The sequence below is a fragment of the Polyodon spathula genome, chromosome 4 (genome assembly GCF_017654505.1).
Source record: "Polyodon spathula isolate WHYD16114869_AA chromosome 4, ASM1765450v1, whole genome shotgun sequence".
Lineage (NCBI taxonomy): Eukaryota > Metazoa > Chordata > Actinopteri > Acipenseriformes > Polyodontidae > Polyodon > Polyodon spathula.
This window is the reverse complement of record NC_054537.1, coordinates 7,515,339-7,540,141: the sequence shown is the minus strand read 5'-3', so window position 1 is coordinate 7,540,141 and position 24,803 is coordinate 7,515,339. Positions and strand designations below refer to the sequence as shown.

The window sequence follows — 24,803 nt, the reverse complement described above, 5'->3', positions numbered from 1 at the left end:
AAGTATCTAGTGAATTTTCCAGCATCATCATGTTTCACTGAGCTAAGAGCAGCAAATGCGTTGTAAATTGAAATCATCAGAGGCTAAAAGCTTCACTTGGTGGGATGTCTTTTTTCTTCACATAATTTTCTTTAAGTGGTCATGTAGTGTAGATGAGTATTAAGGATTTGACTGTCCAGAATATGTTTTCTTTGCAAACACTGCTGTTATTTAACAATGTCTTACTTGTAATGATTTCGCACTAACTGAAGTGTTTATGAGCATGTGTAATGTACAATCTCCATACCTTGAGAAGCCATTGATACTTATATACACGGAATTTGTCTTTAAAACATATGAATATAGTTACTGTTTAATACACCTACTGTTTAATCATTTTTAATTAAAGAAATTAATGAAAACACTTGCCATTCACTTGCTGTTCCCATAGGATTTGACCTTTTCCCTGCTCATTTGTTTTTGTGTCACTAACTTGGGTTGTAATAGTAATAATATCTTATGACCCGCAATTCAATAATTGACCAGGTAAGTGTGATGACAGTTGCCGTGGTGCTGGGCATGGGGAGGTAGGGTATTTTAAATAAAAACATCACTGACTAGAACATACAAAGAATATGATTCTGATCTTTGAATCATGGGTAGTTTCCAAGAATATGCATTCCAAACATACACCAGTCAATACCACATTTGTTAACTCACAGGTCTGGTAACAAAAAAATGAGAAAACTACTTCAGTTTCTCTTTTTTAGATTTTAGAAGTTAATTTTTTGTAGCCTCTTGTATTCAACAGTGAAAGGATACTACACTATTTTGTACTGAAAGTAAAAACATCTTGTATATTCTTTAATCTTAATTAATTTTATGTAATGGAACCATAATATCCAGGTCTTACCTGCTCCTTTTTTTATTCTTAGTGAATTTGAGCTAGTAAATATTAACTAAGCACATGCAGGTTAGCAAATATAAACAAAAAGTCTAGAGAATATATGTAATTTAAAGAAATTAAAAAGAAGAGACCCAGACACAAGCAATAGCATCATAGGTGGACAAGGGGTGAGGTAGAGTCTTAAAAATGTTGACAGAATAGCATCATTAGCTACTGATGCAGGGATACAGTACAGATTTAGCATTTGAATCATGAATGATTTGCTTTATATAACATGAAATCTCTCCTATAAAAAAAAATTGTAGCTGCACAAAAAAAATTGAAGAGGATAGAATACAACATTAAGGTTAGTATCCTATAGACACATACTAGTCACAGGAAATGTTCGCACACATAGCACAGGTAATATAAGTTGTAACACAGTCGGGAGCGACGAATTCGTGGAAGTTAGATAACGTTCGAAACACTCTCAAGGTACAGAGTTGCGTAACTCTAGCGGAAAAGGAGGGAGTGCCTGCATTGACCTTGCCTTTATGTTTATTCTAATTTATATGCAGCAGAACAAATCCCCAGTGGGGATAGTCTAATACAAACATCCTTCTAATGCAATAATAAGCTGATATTCTTCATACTTCCTAAATGCAGTTTCATTACATGGTTCCACACAGTACAAACAAATTTATAAATTAATTATCAGCTGTATAAAAATAGAAACAAGTTACATTTCAAACAAATCCCATCAGGTAGATCCTTGTGTCATCATGATGATTAATTCCACATGGATTATATTAAGATCCCAGTTAAGATTGATTTGGCCTGTTTATTTAATAGGAAGCAACGCCTTTATCTATTTAGACATTGGAAACTGGTAGTAGCATTAAAGAGCATGTTATACAATTTATTTTGACTGGGTTCATAAGATTTCTGACCAAATTAAAAGGTAACAAATCTTCCACTAACCATTCCATGTGAAATGGCTGGTATTTCATTTAAAAAGTTTAAAGCATTACAATTTTAAAGCTTTTCTCTAAGATACATGATTATTTAATTTCAGATGTACTTTGATTGCCCTCATTCATGTCTTCTTTTCTAACCCCACATCCCATTTGACTTTAAAATTGCATTTCAAATGAAAGCCTTCTGAGTAGTTCAATGACTTTCTGTGTGCTTAGTAAATATAATAACACAACCGGGGCGAGTTCCTGACAGATCACGTTAAGCGGTTAGTAAACTAAAAGACCTAAGAATATGGGCGGGACCACAAATCATATAACCATAACCCATAATACGACTGAAGAGTAAGATTGTTTTTAAAAATGTACCAGGGTTCCCTGTGGAGCCCAGAGGTTTTGAAGCACTTCAGTTGTATTAAAGATAATTTATATTTAATATGTTATTGTAAACATGCTGTGTGAGAGGCAGGAATTAGCTAAAGACTATTTTTATATGAACAGCAGGTAGCAGTCGCTGAAGAAACTACTTCCTTGCCAGTTATTAGGGTCCTCATTGTAAATGTGGACCCTTCGGCACTGATTGTGTCCATCTGACCACCTGTATGTGGTAAACACAATAACTGTCTGACAATCTTCTCCAAACATTTATCATCTACTCCAAGCCTCCTACTGACCTTTTACATTGCAGGTTGAACTTTAAAACAAGTCCCTACATTTTTATTTTTGGTTTTATAAAGCCATTCATTCTATCCAAAAATTTCACGGCCCACACTTAGGATGTGCCCAGAGCTTCCTGACTGCCCATTAAACGCTCTGAGGTTTCTTTACATGCCTGCTGGCAAATGAACATCCAAAGATGGTCATTAGTCACTGACTTATCTCCAAATTTTAATAAGCACACTTTTATATGTATGGTCTTTATTCTTCAACAACAGCTACAGCTACCCTATATTACTTACTTAACAGATTCCCCATTAGTGGTTCTTATGGCTTCTTTATCATAAAATAAATATTGTATCAGGTGTTACTTTTTAATTTCTTCTCTTTCTACTTTTGCACCTGTTCTCGGAGTGTCATTTTAACAATTGTCTACTTATTGGACTGCAACAGATGGGCTCGTAACTTTGAACCATGATGTACATGTGTACACACTTACATGTATATATACTGTACATGCATGCATATTACTTGAGTATGGCTGAATCGTGAGCTAATAAATCATCCCTGATAGAAATAATTCTTACAATATTATAACCGTTTACCATCCAGTATTTGCAGTATACAGTAACTGGAAGCACTCAACAGCTAATGTGATATAACCTATAACATATTCTGAATTATAACAATGACCTTTCAGAAAACAATGTGTTTGTGTTGTACTCATGTTGAAGTGAGTTTGTTCTGAATAATATACAGTGACTTGCGAAAGTATTGACCCCCCCCTTGGCATTTTTCCTATTTTTGTTGCCTTACAACCTGGAATTAAAATATATTTTTATTTGTATTTCATGTAATGGACATACACAAAATAGTAAAATTGGTGAAGTGAAATGAAAAAAATAACTTGTTTCCAAAAAAGGCTAAAAAATAAATAACAGAAAAGTGGTACGTGCATATGTATTCACCCCCTTTGCTATTAAGCCTCTAAATAAGATCTGGTGCAACCAATTACCTTCAGAAGTCACATAATTAGTTAAATAAAGTCCACCTGTGTGCAATCTAAGTGTCACATGATCTGTCACATGATCTCAGTATATATACACCTGTTCTGAAAGGCCCCAGAGTCTGTAACACCACTAAGCAAGGGGCACCACCAAGCAAGCGGCACCATGAAGACCAAGGAGCTCTCCAAACAGGTCAGGGACAAAGTTGTGGAGAAGTACAGATCAGGGTTGGGTTATAAAAAAAATATCCGAAACTTTGAACATCCCACGGAGCACCATTAAAGCCATTATTAAAAAAATGGAAAGAATATGGCACCACAACAAACCCGGCAAGAGAGGGCCGCCCACCAAAACTCACGGACCAGGCAAGGAGGGCATTAATCAGAGAGGCAACAAAGAGACCAAAGATAACCCTGAAGGAGCTGCAAAGCTCCACAGCGGAGATTGGAGTATCTGTCCATAGGACCACTTTAAGCCGTACACTCCACAGAGCTGGGCTTTATGGAAGAGTGGCCAGAAAAAAGCCATTGCTTAAAGAAAAAAATAAGCAAAAAAACGTTTGGTGTTCGCCAAAAGGCATGTGGGAGACTCCCCAAACATATGGAAGAAGGTACTCTGGTCAGATGAGACTAAAATTGAGCTTTTTGGCCATCAAGGAAAACGCTATGTCTGGCGCAAACCCAACACCACTCATCACCCAAAGAAGACCATCCCCACAGTGAAGCATGGTGGAGGCCGCACGTTATGCTGTGGGGATGTTTTTCATCGGCAGGGATTGGGAAACTGGTCGGAATTGAAGGAGTGATGGATGGTGTTAAATACAGGGCTAAATTCTTACAGGGTAATTCTTGGGGAAACCTGTTTCAGTCTTCCAGAGATTTGAGACTGGGACGGAGGTTCACCTTCCAGAAGGACAATGACCCTAAGCATACTGCTAAAGCAACACTCGAGTGGTTTAAGGGGAAACATTTAAATGTCTTGGAATGGCCTAGTCAAAGCCCAGACCTCAATCCAATTGAGAATCTGTGGTATGACTTAAAGATTGCTGTACACCAGCGGAACCCATCCAACTTGAAGGAGCTGGAGCAGTTTTGCCTTGAAGAATGGACAAAAAACCCAGTGGCTAGATGTGCCAAGCTTAAAGATACATACCCCAAGAGACTTGCAGATGTAATTGCTGCAAAAGGTGGCTCTACAAAAGTATTGACTTTGGGGGGGTGGGGTGAATACTTATGCACGCTCAAGTTTTCTGTTTTTTTGTCTTATTTCTTGTTTGTTTCACAATAAAAAAATATTTTGCATCTTCAAAGTGGTAGGCATGTTGTTTAAATCAAATGATACAAACCCCCAAAAAATCAATTTTAATTCCAGGTTGTAAGGCAACAAAATAGGGAAAAATACCAAGGGGGGTTCAATACTTTTGCTACTCGGGTGGGTATATATATTGTAAACAATCCTTCCACTCAGTTCATTGCCCCTTTAAAAGCAGACTCAAGACACTGAAAATTGAGTTTTCTGGCGCTGACGCACACTTTTAATAAACAAAACAGAAATAAACACCTAACACTTTTATTTATGTGATACAGGAGGTCTCGAGACTGGAATTGTGTGTCCACCGGATTGCTGGTGTCCTGTCGATGTCGTCATTGGATAGTATGTTTTTTTGATGTGTTCAAAGTGTTTGACGGAAGAAGCTTTGCTGGATGAGAGTGTGTGGTGTCAGCCCGAAAAGTAGTCTTCGGGACTCTTCATCCGAAGGAGAGTTTATTTACGTGGAGCCAGGTTCAATGTTGAATCGTGGTCCACGCCCCTAATTGATTGGTGGTTATGTTTTGTTACTTGGTGGTAAGTTTTTTGGGATCGGGTTAGTGTGGTTGTCCAGTAAAAGTGTACCCTAAATCTCCCTCCGCTTAAATTGGGGAAGGGACGATAGTATAATAATAAAACTCTCACAGGTTCGTTGCCCCTTTAAAACGTAGACCCAGGACACAGAGTTGCAGTTTAAGTGCTGGCGTGCTATTTTTAATAACAAAATAAACACCTAGCTCTTTCTAGAGCCCGAACTAAACAAACAGGAACCAATCATGAACATAATTTAGATCTTTTATTTAACATCATGTAGTCAAAGAAACTACAACATTATATTGCAAAAGTCTACCAGAAGCCATAAGAGTAGTACAGCATTTCGTGTTAGATTTTGAAATGTGTATGGAAAACTACAAAGCGGTATGTAATATAATATGTTAACATAATCAGTTGCCGAAGTAAGTTGAAAACTTTCTTTAAGCGCCGCTAAATTAAGATTTCCAACTACTTTTGAAAACCGGTATAAATGGTACTTACAAATTTTTACCTTGACTTGATATATATAGTAGAAATTCTTGTCATTGTCCATCAAATCAACAGTACGGAGGTCACTTTTGAAATCAGGACTTAAAGGATGTGATGCCTACCTCTGTTAAGAAAAGGGAACAAGACTAAAAGGCTAAAATATGTACACCTGTACCTTCAACCAGTTCTGCTGACAATTCAACACTTGTCTTCTTTCTATCGAGAAAACCCAGATTGTATCAGGACCCAACGATGTAATGTGCCTAAAGAGACATGAAACAACTAATAAGAAGCCTATGGTGTCTGGAACTTTTAGCTCCACTACGCGCGATACAGTGATCACAAAAAGGAAGAAATACGGTTCAGGTTCAACAATATTATCCTTTATGTGGTGACCTAGAAACTAATTTAACGACTCACGAGTATCCTTTTACGTAGCTCCACTTTTTATGTTGTGCGAGTTCTGAAAACGTGTCGACACATACACGATATATAACCAATCTTTAAAAGACGTTTTTGTGTGTGTGTATGTGTGTGTGTTTAAGTTCAGTAATTGCACGTGCAAAATATGTGATCGATTACCCCCCCAAGCCGGGGTAATTTTTCCTTTTCGGTAGATTGATTAATGGGGGGGGGGGTTTTTCTGGGGTTCTACCTTCAAAGGCGTCTAATTAACTGACCTGTGCTGTTTAAAAGCAAGAGCCTGGAGAACAAATGAAGGGAGGCTATATTAAGTGGTCATGCACACACTTTACTTCAGTTTTAATCACAAAAATTTAAACATTTAACTTCTGGCATTCTATTAGTTTTATTAAAAGGCTGCTATTTGATTAGGTTGTGTAGGAAGCTACTAATAAAGACTGAGTTTCTTAGACTTGCAACCAGCAGGATGGTACAGTAAAAAAATATAATAATAACAAATGTACAGAAAGCCAGACACCCCCCTGTATCCCCAGAATTGAATGCTCACAGTATCTTGTGCTAAATAATGTTAATACCAAGTGTTATAACAATTGGATTAGTGGTTTTCTAGTGCGCAAAGTGTGATATATATCCTCATTCCCATCTCCTGCGGTAGAGAAACACGTTTTCCAGGTTCACAATGATGTAGTTGAGGGTAATCACACACATTATTTCAAAAGGCAAATCAATTCATTTTAACATGCACAGACATGTGCTGAGGCCTTTCAGTGTGTAATGTGTTATGTTTCAGGCATAGCAGAAGAATGAGCCATTCAAAACTTATATACAGAAAAACAAAACAAAAAAAACATACATTTCAACTACTAATGGAGCTTGAAAAAAAGTGTGATACTGATTGAATTAGTGCTATGAGCAAGATGCATTTAAAACCCCCTGCATGCAATTCTTTAATCCAATTCATTTTACCCTCTTGATTAAAATAAACTAATAACATAGCTATATTTATTGTGGTTTGTATGAAGTGGAACTCCATTCCACCATGAATGATAACATGTTGTGTTGCTGTTACTGGTGAAGCACAGGATTTTGAAGCTGCCACTGTTAGGTCATTTAGACAAAGTTAAAGGTCATGTTTAGATACATGGTAAACAAGTAGGTTAAAATGGCACAGGGATGACTCTGCAATGACTCTTCTGGAATTCTTCCTTGAGTATCCTGATCTTGTGTGAAAACTTCTAGATAGTATAGTCCTGTTTCACTGCTGGTACTTTTCATGGTTCTATGCAACATGTACAGAATCATAAGTGTGCCTTTCTTTTACAGACATATTTAAACAGAACTAGCTCCCCCTTGTGTCTATTTGGATAAATTACATAAAACCTATAAACTTGTGCAATAGTACCGGCTGCACTCTGCCACAACTGCAGCCCCCATCAAATTCAAATAATAATTGTAATTTTAGATTAGTCTTGTACAGTCGGATAAAACTTTATAGAGCACCACAGCCAATCTCCAAAAATATAAAAATCAAAGCGCAGATTTAAATGAAATGACAAGAGCTGCTTCGCTATCTAAATAAGTCTAAAGATATTCAATTGACCAATTTAGAAATACGTCTGTCATCAATAAATATTTAGGCACTGTTCTTAAATATTTCCACAGACTAACAAACTCGATCTTCACATTCCAAGTATAGTTTATTCCAGATCATCATTTCAATCTGCACATTGACAGTTTAGTAGGTGGCACACCCAGCCCCTGAGCCAAAAGATTCAACATTATTAAGGCTGGTAAACCGTTGCGTTTACTGCTGCCAACAAGCCATTTTATTTCATATGCAGTGTTTTAATTATACATAATTGTGTTAATAGGTATCCATTTTAAATAAACGAATTGCCTTTTCCATGATCAATGGAACAGTGCATGATTTTCAAAGCTTGTGCCCTGGACAGGCAAGACATTTTTTGGCTTAGATCTAACAAATACATTTTTTGGTTCACAAGGCCAGTCTGTTGAATTTCCATTAATTATTCTGGTTTATACGCTGATCTGGCTCCATAAGCAGTAGCATGGTCCCGTTGTGCCATTGGATCTTGCTGTTTGAAGAGGGCCCAATGATTTAAGCTCTTTGTGGCATCCCACAATCCTCGAGGCTGATGAGCCCCTCGCTGTCGGTGTGGCTCTTGCCGTGGAGCTCCTGGCTTTGCTGACTTGTTGTTGTTTCTGCTGCTTCTGCTTCTATGTCACGCAGGCCTCAGCCCTTTGATTTGAGCCAGCCACACTTCCTTGCTGCAGCCTTCAGTCTCTGACCAGCTCCCCTGTCCACTGCTTCTGATTGGTGTGCTAGCCCACTTGAAAGGACCCTCCACTCTCTCTACCCACCTGTCATCACTGAACGTATTTTCATTTTGGCATGACTCATGCTTCCTCATCACTGTTATGGGGAGCCTCTGAATCACCAACATATAGGCCGGAAAAATCGGGAGAATTAGCAGGAAGTTGCTATTAACAGAACTATTGGCAGGGAGGCTAGCTTTGTTGCAACAGCGCTAACACAACTGGGCGAGTGACGTGCTGTCGTTGATCTTGGCCTGCAGCACAATTGCATCCACAATCTGCAGATTTGCCTTCTTGCACGAATCTTCAGTCTTCAGCCAGTCCTATTCTACTGCCACTGACACCAGTATCCCTGCCCAGGCCTTTTTCCAGCTCTGTATAAAATCTCAACACTCACACCAAAACAAAACAAAGCAATAAATGTAGGGGTCAGGGCAAGATAATAGAAACCCACACAGGTGCTGTTGATAATAGTAACCCACGCAGGTGCTGTTGATAATAGAAACCCACACAGGTGCTGTTGATAATAGTAACCCACGCAGGTGCTGTTGATAATATGGTGTGTCCTCCGACAAAACGATAATCATTGGATGTGTCCTCGCCCAACTCTTCTTATTGGAATCTTGGGTGGTGCCACAGTATCAACTATTGTATCATTTGTGGTGAATTGTCCCACGACATACTTTATCTATTTGGTGCGTCCACGACAAACTTTAGGTTATTGGTGTGCCCCGACAACATTCTAATTGGGTGTGTCCAGACAACTATTTCATTGTGGTGTGTCCACGACATAGATATTATCATTTGGGTGGTCCACGCACCCACTATTATGTCGATTGGTGCGTCCACGACCCAAGCAATCCTCACCGTCGAAAATGTTGTGAAGGTATTATTATTAGAATGTGACCAGTGACCTAATTTCCACTGACCCGATAGCATATTATTGATATTCTTATCTCAGTTTTAATGAAAATGTGATGACAGTTATCAATCAATCAGTCTTTATTTTATATAGCACCTTTCATAGTGATCACCATCACAAAGAGCTTTACAAGATTCAGTAAATACAAGAAAATCCATAATAGTTAAAATACAGAGAAATGCATATACATGATATACAGTAAAAACAATACATAATACATTAAATATAGTGGAAAGTACATAATACATGATAATAGCATAATACATGAAATAGTAACAGCAGCTATAGTAGATATTCAGGCTTAAAGAGCATTGAAAGCAAGAGAGAACAGGTGGCTCTTGAGAGTTGATTTAAAGTGACAGACAATGGGAGCATCACGCACCAAAGCTGGGAGAGAGTTCCAATTTCGGGACCCTCTACTAAGGTACAGTCAGCCTCCGGTACTGTGTGTTTTCTCGCACCCCTGTTACCCACCAGTGAAAACGGACACCTCTCTGGTTCCTTCAGGTCTCAGTCTCTCCTCCGAGTCGAACGCCCGTCCACTGTATCGATACGAGCGTCCAACTCCTTGGTACTTGGGACCTGTGTGATGAAGGGAATTGTAGGTGAGCAGGAGAGTTTTGAAAATAATCTTGGACTTTACAGGTAGCCCGCCCCCCGGTAACCGTTCTCGGGGGTGTCCGGGGGGGGGGGGGTGGGGGGGGGGGGGGTGATGTGATCATAGGGGGGGGTGATGTGATCCATGTAAAGAATGTAGACCATTACTAGGACCGTCCGTCGTAAGACTTGATCCGACGGACAGACAAAATCCCACAGTACTGGTCCTCTGGTGGTATATTTCTCCAACGTCATCAACTCAGTGAGGTGTTTACGGGTGTTCATAGAAGTGTTAGGTCCTCCCTTCGCCATCCCTACCTGAAAAAAACCTCTTTTGCCCCCAAAACGCGTGTCAAAGGCTCCAAAGTCCCGGTCAGATATAACTATTCTTTTAAGATTTGTTATTGTTCAGTTGAAGAAAATTGACGGACATCCAGGCTTCGATGTCTTCTTCGTGTCCCGTTCTCAGGGTTGGTACTTCTACCCGATGGTCCTACGACTCAACCCAACAGTAGTCGTCTATCCTCACTTTGACTCCGACACAACCGTCTTACTCTACTGGGTTCACTCGTACATCTATCACTCTCTCCCAATATTCTGGTCTGAGGCACCCCCTGATAACGCAGGTAAAGTCCAGCATAGAAAATAGACTGCATGCGCATGGATAGGTAAGAGGACATCCAGGAGAGACAGGTTCCAGAGATTCCAACATATTTCTGAAGGCGGTCAAGAAGAATGCTTTGATCTAGGGTGTAAAAATTATCTTAATCTGAGTCCTTCAATAACACAAAAAGCTGACTTCTCTGCCAAATTTGCAATTGCAATACAAGTAAATCAACCATAGAAACAAGAAAAAAAGTAGATTTATAATATCTATAAGTAGCTTTTTGTACCTGCAGCACTCTGTTCTGTGCCAGGCTGGTCTCCAGGATACGGCTTCTGCAGCAATAATGAGGCTAAAACATTGGAGGAACTGCCTCTTGAGATAAGGCATCCTGTTTTCACAGACTGCTGTGAAAAATAGTAAGTCAGACACAAAACATGTCAATATTACATTGCGTTTGCATGCACATTGAATTAAGGTTTTCAATGTATTTATTTTGTGGGTGATGGTGATGGTAGAGGTTTTCAATGTATTTATTTTGTGGGTGGTGATGGTAGAGGTTTTTAATGTATTTATTTTGTGGGTGGTGATGGTAGAGGTTTTCAATGTATTTATTTTGTGGTGATGGTGATGGTAGAGGTTTTTAATGTATTTATTTTGTGGGTGGTGGTGATGGTAGAGGTTTTCAATGTATTTATTTTGTGGGTGGTGATGGTAGAGGTTTTCAATGTGTTTATTTTGTGGGTGGTGATGGTAGAGGTTTTCAATGTATTTGTGGGTGATGGTGGTGGTAGAGGTTTTCAATGTGTTTATTTTGTGGGTGGGTGATGGTAGAGGTTTTCAATGTATTTATTTTGTGGGTGGTGATGGTAGAGGTTTTCAATGTATTTATTTTGTGGGTGATGGTGATGGTAGAGGTTTTCAATGTATTTATTTTGTGGGTGATGGTGATGGTAGAGGTTTTCAATGTATTTATTTTGTGGGTGGCGATGGAGGTTTTCAATGTATTTATTTTGTGGGTGGTGATGGTAGAGGTTTTCAATGTATTTATTTTGTGGGTGGTGGTGGTAGAGGTTTTCAATGTGTTTATTTTGTGGGTGGTGATGGTAGAGGTTTTCAATGATTTTGTGGGTGATGGCGATGGTAGAGGTTTTTAATGTATTTATTTTGTGGGTGGTGGTGGTAGAGGTTTTCAATGTGTTTATTTTGTGGGTGGTGATGGTAGAGGTTTTTAATGTATTTATTTTGTGGGTGGTGGTGGTAGAGGTTTTCAATGTATTTATTTTGTGGGTGGCGATGGTAGAGGTTTTCAATGTATTTATTTTGTGGGTGGTGGTGGTAGAGGTTTTCAATGTATTTATTTTGTGGGTGGTGATGGTAGAGGTTTTCAATGTATTCATTTTGTGGGTGGTGATGGTAGAGGTTTTCAATGTATTTATTTTGTGGGTGATGGCGATGGTAGAGGTTTTCAATGTATTTATTTTGTGGGTGGGTGATGGTAGAGGTTTTCAATGTATTTATTTTGTGGGTGGTGGTGGTAGAGGTTTTCAATGTATTTATTTTGTGGGTGGTGATGTAAGGATTTTACCTTGCACTTGGACAATTGGTGACCCTTCAAAAACCAACTGCAAGCCATTATAGATGCGAGTAATTAAGAGCTGTATAAAAACACCCCCTGCGGAGACCTGTCATTGGCCTGAGGATGGCTGCTGTGGTAGCACTTCCTGATGCAGTTTATGCTTGTAGCTCTGTGTTGAGGACAGATGGTGCAGGAAGAAGCCTGGTTCTTAAAAGGTTGAGAAAGGCGAATATCCCATGAAAGAGAAGGAGACCCTTTTCATCACCTGGTTGACTGTCCTCCTGGTAACACCGACAGCATTGACTTTCTCCATTATAGAGGACCATATGGCCTCTTTGGTAGCATAACTGATGTTGGCTGAGGCTTTTCCAAACAACTCTTTCATGCTAAGTTGCCTCAGTGGTAAGGACTCTCAGCTCCTTCTAAGAAAACTTTTCTTTTTTTTTCTGTGCGTCAAGTGGACTTTGCTACTCTTCCTCCGACAAATCTCCTACAGCGCCTACTGCTCTCTGTACTCCTAACTCACCTCACCTCTGGGCTGTAAGTGCGGCCAACGCACAGGCTGCCCGCTAGGCAATTTGGATGTTACATCTTTACATCAGCTCTGTTTGTCATTAAGTTTCAATTATTAAATGTTGTATACAGAATTAAATAACAGCCAGCAAATGGTGTATAAGTTCAATAATGACCTAAAAATTGAATTTAATAAAAACACAATAATAACATAAGGAAAAAGCATATATTTGTATGTCAAACAATTTAGTATTTAACCCTTTACCACCCTGGATATGTTCCCATACCTAATTTAAGCCTAGTTTCTCAATGTCAAATATATTGGACACTGGGCAGCAAGGGGTTAACTAGCTTGAATCTGAGCATCATTATTTTTTTATCAAATGCTTAAATTCCCATTATCGCTAAACTGTTGGGTATTTTAGGAAAGCATGTACCTGCAAAAATATTCTAAATACATTGGGTAAGTTGAAGCACAGTTTTTGTTGTTATATTTTCATGTTCGCTTTTAACACTACCATAAACAAATAGGTAACAATCTTTATCATTTTAAACAGCTCAGGTATATTTAAACTGCATACCATTTGCAACCTGCACTTTAAAACAATACTGTATTGAACTGCAGAGGATCCATTTAAATTCTGCACAGTTGTTGTGCAGTCAGCACAATAGTTTTTTGGTGTGTCTGAAAATAAGGGGCAATCTCACAAAGGAAGACATTCTACTGTAGATCTATATTTGCATACGTTAACATTACGTAACATGTTAAGGGAAATATGCATGAGTGAACCACTACAGCCATTATCAAACACATTAAAGATTAGATTAATTCAACAAACAAAAAACTCTTATTTGTTTTACTAACTTCGTCATATTTAAATAACTAAGCAAACAAGATAAGCTCAGAGGTTACTTACAGTAAACAGTAGTACTAAAAATAAATATGGTAACAATTTCAATAATTATTTATTTTTTTTGCCAATGCCTTTTATAATATAGGGCTGTTAAAACGCAATCCATAAGTCCTTTGAACTCATATTTTTTAGTTCTGGGACAAACATGGATTTTTCATGTTAGCAAAATTATTTCAGAATATAAACACATATTCAAATATACTGTAATTTTGAATGAACTGGAAAACAAAATTATAATTCATACAATATTACAGGACAGTAGACAAAACATCAGGTGTAAAATAAACCTATAACCCTGTAACATTACCTGTTTAGAAAAGACAATATTTTTTTATGCATATTAGTATAAATTTGATTTCATTTTCAACTCATTTTAAAGCCTAGCATCTCCAGTTGCATACAACTGATGAACAACACATACTGCTAGATGACCAGAGTGCCGTTCCTATTTCAAAATCATTTACCGATCTGCACTCTCAGCAGTATTTACAGACCTGTAGGACTCATGGGAGGGTGGTGGTACACTTCCTGAAGAGCAAAATGAAAGCAAGTCATTTGCATTCATTCTCATACAAACTACCCACAATGCTTTTGCTTCTGGAATGACGCACCCTTGTTTGCTTCAAAGTTGTTATCTTGTGGAAAGCCTGGTTAACCAAACTATATTTGAACAAAATTGTATCTGGATGTTATTTCTCGTAACAATTTTCTGCCATCTGACAGCCAGTCCATCTTCATCCTTTTTTCTGTTTTTTTTACCTGGTCTTTTGCTAATGATTTAAAGTCTAGGAAATCCCCATGATACAATACATGCACACGGCATGGCTGACATCTGGCAGCTCTGACAACAGCATAGTACCCATCTGGAGTGGAAATAGAAACTCTCTTTCTAGCTGTCTCCACAGCTGCATGGACACTATCACATTCCCTTTGGCTATGACCAGATTCCATGAATATGTGGCCAATCACAGAACATGATGCATGTAGCACATTGTACTAAAAACTACATTTCAGTTTTGGCCTCCACAAGCGTCAGAATAAAGAACATGCTTCATATCGGAATGCAATGTTTGCAGGTAGTGAAAAACACAGGTGCTAATTTCAGAAGATCCATGCCCCTCTTCTGCTTCTTGCCACAGAAAACAGCGAACATCCCTACTTTCTGCTTCATAAACTGTTATAAGTGCTAAACTTACGAGAATAATACAAACTGCTTACTTTAGTCCAGGGAGTAGTCAAAACCTGCTCCACATCAAAAGTCACAACCTTTAATGGTGGATTTTGTTGTTCGTTTTCTTTATCTTCCATTCCTTTTCACATTTCTTTTTAAAAATCCATGTTTCAATGTACTGCCAGCTGGTATATTTTCTACTGTAGTGGGATTCCATTTTTGGAAATGAATTGATGAGTTCCCTCATTGTGTTCTTTTTGTCTTCTGGAATTCTGCTCCCTGGAGAATGGTTACCTTTTGCATCACTCTTATTAATTAATGTACCACTTGTAAGAGCACACCTGGAAACATTTTTCAGATGTCAAGGGTCTTAAGAAAAATGTCATGCAAACTCTAACTTTCCTATCATCCAGAGTGAGACTGTACTCTAAAGTGTTTTGCCTTTTTGAGCTAGGCTTTGTAGTGGACTGCCTCTTTTCCCTTTTGAAGACATGGTTTATTTTTAAATCTTGCTGCCTGGTTTTGTCAGCCATGCCCCAAAACCTTCAACAATCCTTTACCTGCCTGACTCTTGAACATTGGAACTGCAGTATACCTGCACGCTGCAGTCTTTCTCTTTACTTTCTCGCTGGTTCCCTGGTATTGTGCTTACCTGATGACTCTTGTCCTGTATTTCTTAATCTTTTGCATTTCTTATTCTTTTTGCAGTTTTCTGGGTTTCTCTGTCTATTTCTTCCTCTTTGCTGATCTAATTGAATGGGATCATTTTTGTCTCAGATGGTACCTCCTGTACATGTATCCTGGCCTAAAGGCAAAGCAGTAAACTCTGTTCCAAGTGCTCACTTTCAGCTGCTTTGTGTAGGCCCTGTAATGCTGGCTGACCCTTGCCTACTGTTGATCTTTCTCTATGGTCTCTCACATCTGATATGATTGCTGGATCTGTCTCATCTGATTTGGACTCTAAACCTGACCTCTCTCAACATAAATATTGTTCCATACCTAAATAGATATTTAGGATGCCACTTACACTGTGCAATGTACACTGTAAAATGTATTTGTATCCAAAGCTACTCATACTACACATGACTCTAGCAATCACTACAACAATACACCATTTAAAATGACAGCAGGATTTTCTTTATGACTTACACATTACTCTGTTAATTTGTTTAATCAACTTACAGTATTTTAATATTGGACTTTTTTTTTTTTTTTTTTTTACATAGTTAATAAATCATTATTTGTCATTAACATATAAAGGTAAGGTCAAATGTTTACACATGCAGCCATTTAACATGAATTACACTTAAAGTACTACTGTGATATAATAATTTACCAGCTTTTCCAGTTTCCATTGTCCAATTCTGAAGTGGATTCTTTGTCTGATCCTTCATTAAACTCAGTAAAATATCCTTTGCACATAGATTTTGTTTTACACAATACTTTTATTGACTTCTCTTTTCAGCCATCTTGGCCTATCTACGGTCACATGATCCATCCCACAATGCAATACTCAGTGCTAGCAGGCCGTGGGAACACTTAAGCCCTCTTTATTCAGTGCAGTTTGTGATTTTAGTTAGGTCCTGTTGGTACTGGGTACATCTCAACAAGAGCTTTCATATGATATATTGCATGCACTTAGGCACCGCTATCAGTTTCCAAATATGTGGATCGGAGGCGCCTTTAGCACCTTTGCTCTTAGCCACGATTTTATTTATGTCCCCAATAATTACTTACAGCCCTGCATTTACAATAGAGCAATTAGTTTTAACCCAGAAAAAAACGTTTATATTTGTATTTAAAAATAAGTAATTTAACAGAGTTCACAACAGACACTGCGAAGCTGAAACTGAAGGTTTGAAGTGTTGAAAAGGGCACGACAGTGGAAAACAAAGTACGGTGCCGTTCTGGCTCTCCAGCTGCATGGAGAACAAACGGGGAATGCGTAACGGGCTTTGCGAGGAACAAACCTGAAAAGTACTTTCAGAGTTATGCAATACAGAGTACAGTACTACGAGTACTAGATGGATGTCCCTCTAGATGTCGCAGTTTATACAAAAAATACGTCTTGTTCTGAAGAAGGCCAATAGCGTTTCTATCAGTCCTGTTCAGTTTGCGGCAATTTTTCTCAAATATAACTAAAAATGCTTACTTGTTAATATGCAATCAAAAAACGCAATGAATAAGTAAACTGTAAACATCATAACCACTACTACGACTAATAATAAACTCGTTCCTGAAAACCCTATTTGTTACTAAGAAGACACTGCAGAACTCCGGCAGAACTGTTTATTCTCGTGCCCGGAGAGGTGAAGAAGAATACAGTTTGGATTGAATGACCGCTACCGGGAAACACCCACGGAGTGGAAATACCCACGGAGCGACTCGCTGCCCATTTACTCTGGCTCTGACAGCGAGAGAGTGACGCATTTACGAAAGCGCTCGCTGTCTGGCTTCGCGTCCCGGAAGCTGGCTGTCGGAGTTTGCCGAGGTGGGTGTCGGAGTGTCCGGATGCGGTTCTCGGAGGGGGAGGCGCAGCGGCTGTGGGGCTGAGCTTCGCTGTTGTGTAGATAGGCGCTTAGTTCAGTGTGTGCGAGTGGGAGATGGACCGAGGGCGCTCTTCCGTTTAGCGAAGCCGTAAAAAACATCTCACATACACAAAAAAAAAAGTATACAAATAATAGCAGATACAGTGACGCTAAAAAACCTAAACAAAGTAGTTTATCTTTCACATCCACTCTACACACACACACACGGCATTGATGGTAATGTATGCAAGGAAACAACCGAGACTCAGTGATGGGTAAACAGCTCAGTATTTTTATTCAGACTTTCTTCTCCCTTCTCCGCTTTGACAAATCCGCCATTTTTGTTGGAAACCAAAATAAGTAGAAACTTAAGGAAGCGGCTTCGGATTTGCAGCTCTCTTGTAATGTTTATGCACATTCGCATGTTAGTTGACACCCTTTAATTATTTTTTTTTCCTTTTCTATTTCTAGGTGTAACGACCGAAGGGATTCCCAACCCTATCAGGTACAAGAAACAGAAATATGATTAAAAGACGGGGGTACTCTAGCGCAGGCTTTTGAAGCACCTACAGGCCTCGGTGCGGAAAAATATAACGAAAAGTAACAAACCCAAGATAAAAAATATTAAGGGAAAAGTTATTTTGACAAATTTGACATAGTTTCATAGCCAGACCGACTGCGGACGGTTTAGAACGTTGAATAAAAAATTTAATAAAAAAAAAAAATGTCAGTTTTCGTTTTGTGCAAGGCCTGTATTGTAGTAATGAAACTATATCGGATTAAAAAAAAATGTTACTAGTATTTAAATGTTATAAAGTTAAATGCTGAACTGTAACATTGACGTGTTATTGTTCAACGTAGTATTTGCTGACATTTTGTAAATAACAAGTACCATTTAGTGACACAAGTTCATTTGCATTGGCTACTATAACTAAATATTAACTTTGTTTTGGAAATGAATGTTGATATGCATGCATGCATGCTCATTAAAGTGCTTTTGCGTTCGATGTGGCGTTTAAACAGTACGGTTTACATTAGTGACGTGCATCTCGGATGACACGCAGCACAAAACAAAATATTTTCATGCATGCCTTTGAACACTAGATACTTGTCTTAGTTTGACAGAATGCATTCAGTTATATTAACCATATGTATTAAATTACATTTAAATGTCCTTTATTTAAGCCAGGTACAGTAGTTATTTACGTTTTTGCCTTTGTTTTAAGTATTAAAACTTGTGTTACAGACTCTTAAATACCCATCAAAGAGTCACCCTGCCAGTGGTGATCACCGTCATGAAAAGATGCGAGATTCTACAGATCCCACGCCACCGTGCAAAATGCTGCGGCGGTCTGACAGTCCTGAAAACAAGCACATTGACAACACGGGCCATGGCAAGGCGAAACCTACCCATACACAGAGAGTCAGAGAGAGAGATGGAGGTAAAAACAAACATGCTGACTACGGTTTCATGTTCTTTAACATTATAGAGGTAATGCTTAGCTGGACTAATGTGTAGGGCTTACTGTATTGCACTATATTGGAGGTAAAGTTATAGTTGCTTTAAATAGGTAGCCAATGAATGGATATGCCTACTTGCACATTCAAGAGTGCATTTTAGTAGGTGGCCGATTTTTTTAAAATTAAACTTTACTGCATTGGTGTTCTTGGGGTTAATACCTGTATCTCAGTGAAACATTGTCATCAGCCTGAACTATAATGCTTACATTGCACTATCATTGTCCCTGTTTCTTTATTGACACTGACAATTGCAACAAATCTTCAAAGGCTGAATAAATACAGAAATAGTGACCCTGAGCACAAGAACATAATTTAACCATACCAAGCATTTCAAGTCTTACCTCTGTGTGGCTTTTTGTGTTGTAGAAACACTGTCTGAAGGCAGTGTGAATATCAGTTATTTAACAAATTATTTAATAATTTATTTTTTATTCTATTTTATTTGCAGACAAAAATGGTAGCCAGTTAGGCTGATTTATGTCTCTGCTATGCTCAAATTCTTTACAATATGTTAAACACCTAAATACCAAAAATAAAATCTTAACAATATTTTCACCACAACACATCACTGCAAAACATTTTCTTAAACAAACATCTTTGAAGACCAGTAGTCTTTATCACTGACCGATTTAGAATGAAGCATGTAGAAAAGCTATTGGCTGAACTTGAGTTCAAGCAGTAATAACACAGTAGAGGGATATAGTGGAGGTGATTTTATTTTGCTTGTTTCATATACTCTATTTTTCCATATACCTTAAAGTGCTTCCTAAAAGGTGATGTAACTTGGTATAAACATTATTTAGCATACATTCTTGGAGTATCAGATTGTGGCACTTTGTTTTTTTTTTTTTTTAATAATGGAGGTGTTTATCTGTACTGTCAGTCAGTTTTTTTACCTGAAGAATACATGTTATAGGAAATCATGTAAACCAGTAATTTAGATTTGACAATATTATATAATGCCTCTTTTGCATAGCTAATGACAAAGAATGTTAGGACATTCTTCAGCACAAGCTATAGCGCATGTCAGTCTTTGAATATATGGTGTGGTGTGTCTCTATATATGCTTTGGATGTAAGTTATCTACTTCATGATACCAGCTCTAATTTCTGAGTTACAGCTATGATGGGAGAGTGCTTTACAGGACACACTTGTTGGTACTAAGGTAGTGGTCCTAAGTGCCTGTAATTTTGGTTTTGTAATAAGATCCATCAACTTTAACCTCAGATGGAGATTTCTGAATTTGTTTTTAGCATATGCTCTTCAAGAGTATTTAGTGTCTAACCATACAACCTATGGAGTCTAATCTTGTCAGTCTGAGTCTTAAGTAGGGTTTGACCTGGCCAGTAATTGGAAGGGAGAGGTCCAACATGGGGGTGAGTCGGTATACTGGGTTTGCAGTTTACCGTAGTTTAGGTACATTGTGGTATTGGCAACATCCCTGTTTTGCGGCATCACACATATTGTAATTACGGTATGTAATGATGCCATGTTTGTGTTCCTATGAACAATGTGAAGGAAACAGTCATTTACATTTGAATAACTTATTTTTTTACCCAACATCCCATAGAGAACAAGTCTCAAGTACTGCTCACCTTTCTCACCTAGCTTCACCAGTAAAACAAATAGCTTTGCACGCAGGTGGTTATCAACTTTAGGCTGTGTGGGGCCCTAGAAGGTGATAATTAAGTGTGAGGTCCAGAACATTAAATGAATGCTACAGTAGCAAGCCTTATCTTTCTTAGTTTATAGGTGTATCATGTAATCATATGCACCTACATATACTAACATTGATGCGGAAAATAATATTAATTATATTAAAATGTTTTAATGAATACTTGTTTTGGTTCGTTTTGTTAAACACTTATGTAATTAACAACTTTAAAGCACACAGAATTCCAGTCTATTTAAAACATATCATGTATTCACTTTTTTCTAAAATGACCATGCCCAAGTGGACCAATTGAAAAATACTGTAATGCCTCTAGTGACTATAAGTGGGTTCTGACAGGTCAGAGGCTAAAATAACCAGGCAGAAATAATTATATAACAAAAAAATCCGTCTTTGACACGTGACACTCTGTGTGCAATGTCCCTTTGTACATTCTTTCTTTTTTTTTTTTTTATACAAATTAACCCCTGGTCATTACAAGTATTTTTTTTTTTTTTTTTTTTCATATTATGTTCTAAATTACGTAAGAACATACATTACAAATACTTTTTCTTAGCTTTAGTGGCAACAAAGTCCTTTATCAAATTTGAGTATTCTAAATTCTTGGCAACTTTGCTCTCATTTGACAGTATCGGCAATTTTGACAAACTTTTTTGGGTCATGGTTTAGCGCAAACACGTCCTTGATCAATTTCCACCCCCACCCCTCAATTAGTTTAGTCTGTTACAGTAAATATTAACAATATATGCCCATATCTAATCACAAACATTTTGTAATATTTTGTTAAAAAAAAAAAAAAAAAAAAACATCTTATCCATGCCAAGACATAGCAGCCTGTAATATTAAAAAAAAAAAGTAAACAAACGTACTTAAAAAGAGGTTATTTTAGATGTGGGTAAATGTAGTTTAATTTGTCATTATTATATTATGAATCCATTCAGAAATAGGGGATTTTACTCAGTAAAAATTAAGTGTAATTCACAAAACGGCGAATGGTATTAGAAACAATCGTGCTGTATAGTTATATAATTGCTAAACACCAAAATTGCTATAGGACTAAGAAACCTGAGACAGCAGATCTGAGGAGCCCACACGTTCGACATATTAACGAAACAGAAGCTCATTAATTATTTGAATTGCATTAATGGATTTGATTTACATTAGATGCGACAACTGATTTAGTTTTAACATAAATCTGTGATTATATGCATCTAACCAAACCAAAAATGTTTTTAATTAACATGTGATTATAAACTACCAAAGCTTTGTTTTCGTGATTTAATGAAGGCTTGTGAACACGAAACATTTTTTTCTAATGTGGTGTTACCTGTTGTTTACTATTTTTTTACCCACATACCTTTTTGACTTGCTGAAGAAAGATCTAATTGATGACCGCTGCAGCATGTTTGCTACCACTTTCCCACACGACAAGCAAGAACCTTCTCTCCTGTGTATGTATATGTGGATGTGTGTGGGTGGGTTATGTGAGTAGTCCAGACTCCATGAGAAACTACATCATCCTCTATGGTTGCTAAGGAATTAAAAAAAACAATTATAATGTCTACTGGTGCTAGGTTTTAATGTTGCTGGGGCTATATGAGGTAAAGCAAATTTGAACCCCTGAACGGTTTATGCGCATGTGACAAGCACATTAAATCTCACGGCAGTCCGGTTGAGCGCGGGGGTCCTCTGCGGTCGCCTCGCTCGCCATGCCCTAAGGCCGGCCCTGATCGCAGCTAAAACATAAATATAATCTCGCAGGACACGTCAAGAAAGTACTGAAGAAAAGTTAGATGAAGATGTAAAGATTTAGCTGCATAATGTATTAAAGCTATCTTCACTCTTAATGAGGCTTCATTATAATGCTTCCTAATAAGCTACAGTAATGTTTATTGTCTTATTCATAGCCCTACTAAATGTAAGTCAGTTTATTTTAAGTGTGACCTGATTACTGTATTTTGATGGTGATTTTGGAGGAAACTTGTATGTCAGTGACATAGAATACAAGTTTGTGTCTCAGTTTATTAGCAGAGACTTCTCAAAGTAGTTTTTTTTTTTTTTTTAAAGATATTTACAGTTTTCAAAATGTTTTAGATAAGGGAAGAAATCTTTTTTGTACAAACACTACATGTGTAATAACATAGGGAGCTTACTTTTGCAATATCGTGTGAACTGTTGACATTTCCAGTAACGTGCACGAACTGCTTGGTGTTTAAATATATATATATAAGAATATATATATATATATATATATATATATATATATATATATATATATATATATAATGTGTGATATACAACATAAACTGTTCTTGACAAATAAAAGACAACAAACAAATAAATAACCTTTATTGGTAAATGTTTGTTTTGTTGAAGTAAAAAGCAAAAATAGGATCTTGACTGAACATGTAAAGAACTAAGCATAAATTTTACCGTATTTATTTTTGATGATAGGAAGACAATACTACAGTATCTTCTAATGGAACCACACATTAAAACATTTGTCAGTTAATCTTGTCTCCTTTCCAACCCCATAATTTCCATTTGTTTTATGCAGTAAAGCATACTCTAACCTCATTCTTGGCTGGCTTCAAAAACACGATTTAGAACTAATCTTGGATTACTGTAACCAAATTACCATTACTTAGTCCAAGATTTGTGTTAATCGCGTGAACCCTGCAGTCTAACATGTATAGTGCAAGTCAAGTAACTACTCCATAAAATATTTTATGGAATTGCCTCATTGACGTTATACATGTATGCAATTACTGCAATTTTTTTTTTTATACCAATGGTTGATTCCAGACCAATAGCTCCCAATATTTTTCTAATAAGTGATTTCCACGCAAATACCTTATGACATGAGGACTGTAGAGTAGGGATGGAATGAATTGGTTAAATATTGCACCCAATATTCCCTGCAATCGGCTATCCTGTTTATACCACACGTTTTATATATGCAGATTTAAGATATTTGGTTTATTTTGTTGAAACCTGTCGTGATTAACAGTAACCGAACAACCGCAAAGGGTTGATTGATGGGCGGAGGTTTCACGGTCAGTGCCTTAAAAAGGAGACGCATTTTCTAAGGTGTCCTAGTGTCCTATCAAAATGCACATCCATTTTTTCTTTTTAATGATGGTTCTCGCCTTTGTTTATTAGATAGTTGTGTTTCTTTTTGTGTAGCTAATATTGAGTAACAAATGGTTTAAGCCAAATTTGCTAAGCTTTACGCGTAATGTTACCTCCTTAGGTAGATTTCGTACCAGTATCACTTCCTTTTGCAGGATTATAATTTGATAACTAAGAAGTACAAATTTTTTTTCAACCACTTTAGATTGGCAGCTTCATTTTGCGTGAAGCAGTTTCACAGGCTTCTGAATAACTTTAAAAGGAAAAGACAGGTGCTGTACTTGAGAAAGTAACTTGGGATTGTACACTATGTCAGTAGAGCATCACCCCTTTGAAACTAGTTTGGAAGTGAGCATAGCAACAATGTTTTTAAGATAAAATATACCAAGAGTTTCTCCAACAGGACTCTTCTCTTTGACCTGTCACCTAAGATTGCAGCCATATTGGGGTCAAGTGTTCCAGGGATAACACGTCAAGCTATTGGCTTCAGTACATTGCTCTGTATTACAAGGTTCAAGTTCAGTCCTTGGGCTTATACAAAAAAATTTAACCATTTCCTTACGCATCTTTTTTTGCAAAGCTGAAGCCCCACAGTGTCAAAGCATTTTCTCAGAAACCTTTTGAGGTAGTGATATATTCAGGGCTATATTAACCCTTTGTCCTAAATGTTCCTTTGCTAAGAAATTGACCTCTAACCTAATATGGCTGCCAGGTTTTCATGTGACTTTTGAAAGCTGCATAGAGACAGTACTGAGTTATTGTCTTAATGGTACACAGCTGTATTCTTTTGGATTTTTCTTCTGTTATCAGTGTTGTCCAGTAAAAATTAACCATTTAACTGCTGCATTGTTTTAAACTATCCATATCTGTGACAAACTGCATTCTTTGACATCGGGTCTTTATAGTTGGTACACAGTATTTTATGAGTTTTGTTATAGATGAACATTAACCATTTTAGTGGCATATTGTTTTTACTTCTGGTCATCTGATCCAGTATACTTGCTTTACAGCTGCTGTATTTTATGATGCACTCAAAGTTCCATTACAAGATTGGTG

The 24,803-nt window shown here is 37.5% G+C and overlaps 1 protein-coding gene and 1 long non-coding RNA gene across 6 annotated transcripts in view; one reads left to right on the top strand and one right to left on the bottom strand.

The window, feature by feature from the left end:
* Positions 1-10,829: 10,829 nt before the first annotated feature.
* LOC121314107 lies at positions 10,830-17,378 on the bottom strand. The gene is made up of 3 exons (XR_005950076.1): positions 16,231-17,378; positions 11,007-11,124; positions 10,830-10,858 (listed from the first exon to the last, which is right to left on the bottom strand). It is a non-coding gene; the product is annotated as an uncharacterized LOC121314107 (long non-coding RNA).
* A 42-nt stretch (positions 17,379-17,420) lies between these two features.
* Positions 17,421-24,803, top strand: part of LOC121314106 (WW domain-containing adapter protein with coiled-coil-like) — a 48,353-nt gene continuing 40,970 nt past the window's right edge. For 3 of the 5 annotated variants that reach the window (XM_041247015.1, XM_041247014.1, XM_041247013.1), the window contains exons 1-3: positions 17,423-17,697; positions 17,894-17,927; positions 18,669-18,864. In XM_041247015.1, the coding sequence (XP_041102949.1) occupies positions 17,657-17,697; positions 17,894-17,927; positions 18,669-18,864 (271 nt within the window). In that variant the 5' untranslated portion in view covers positions 17,423-17,656. Of the gene's footprint in view, positions 17,698-17,893; positions 17,928-18,668; positions 18,865-24,803 lie in introns of all 5 variants that reach the window. The other 2 variants (XM_041247016.1, XM_041247017.1) reach the window with 2 other exon arrangements.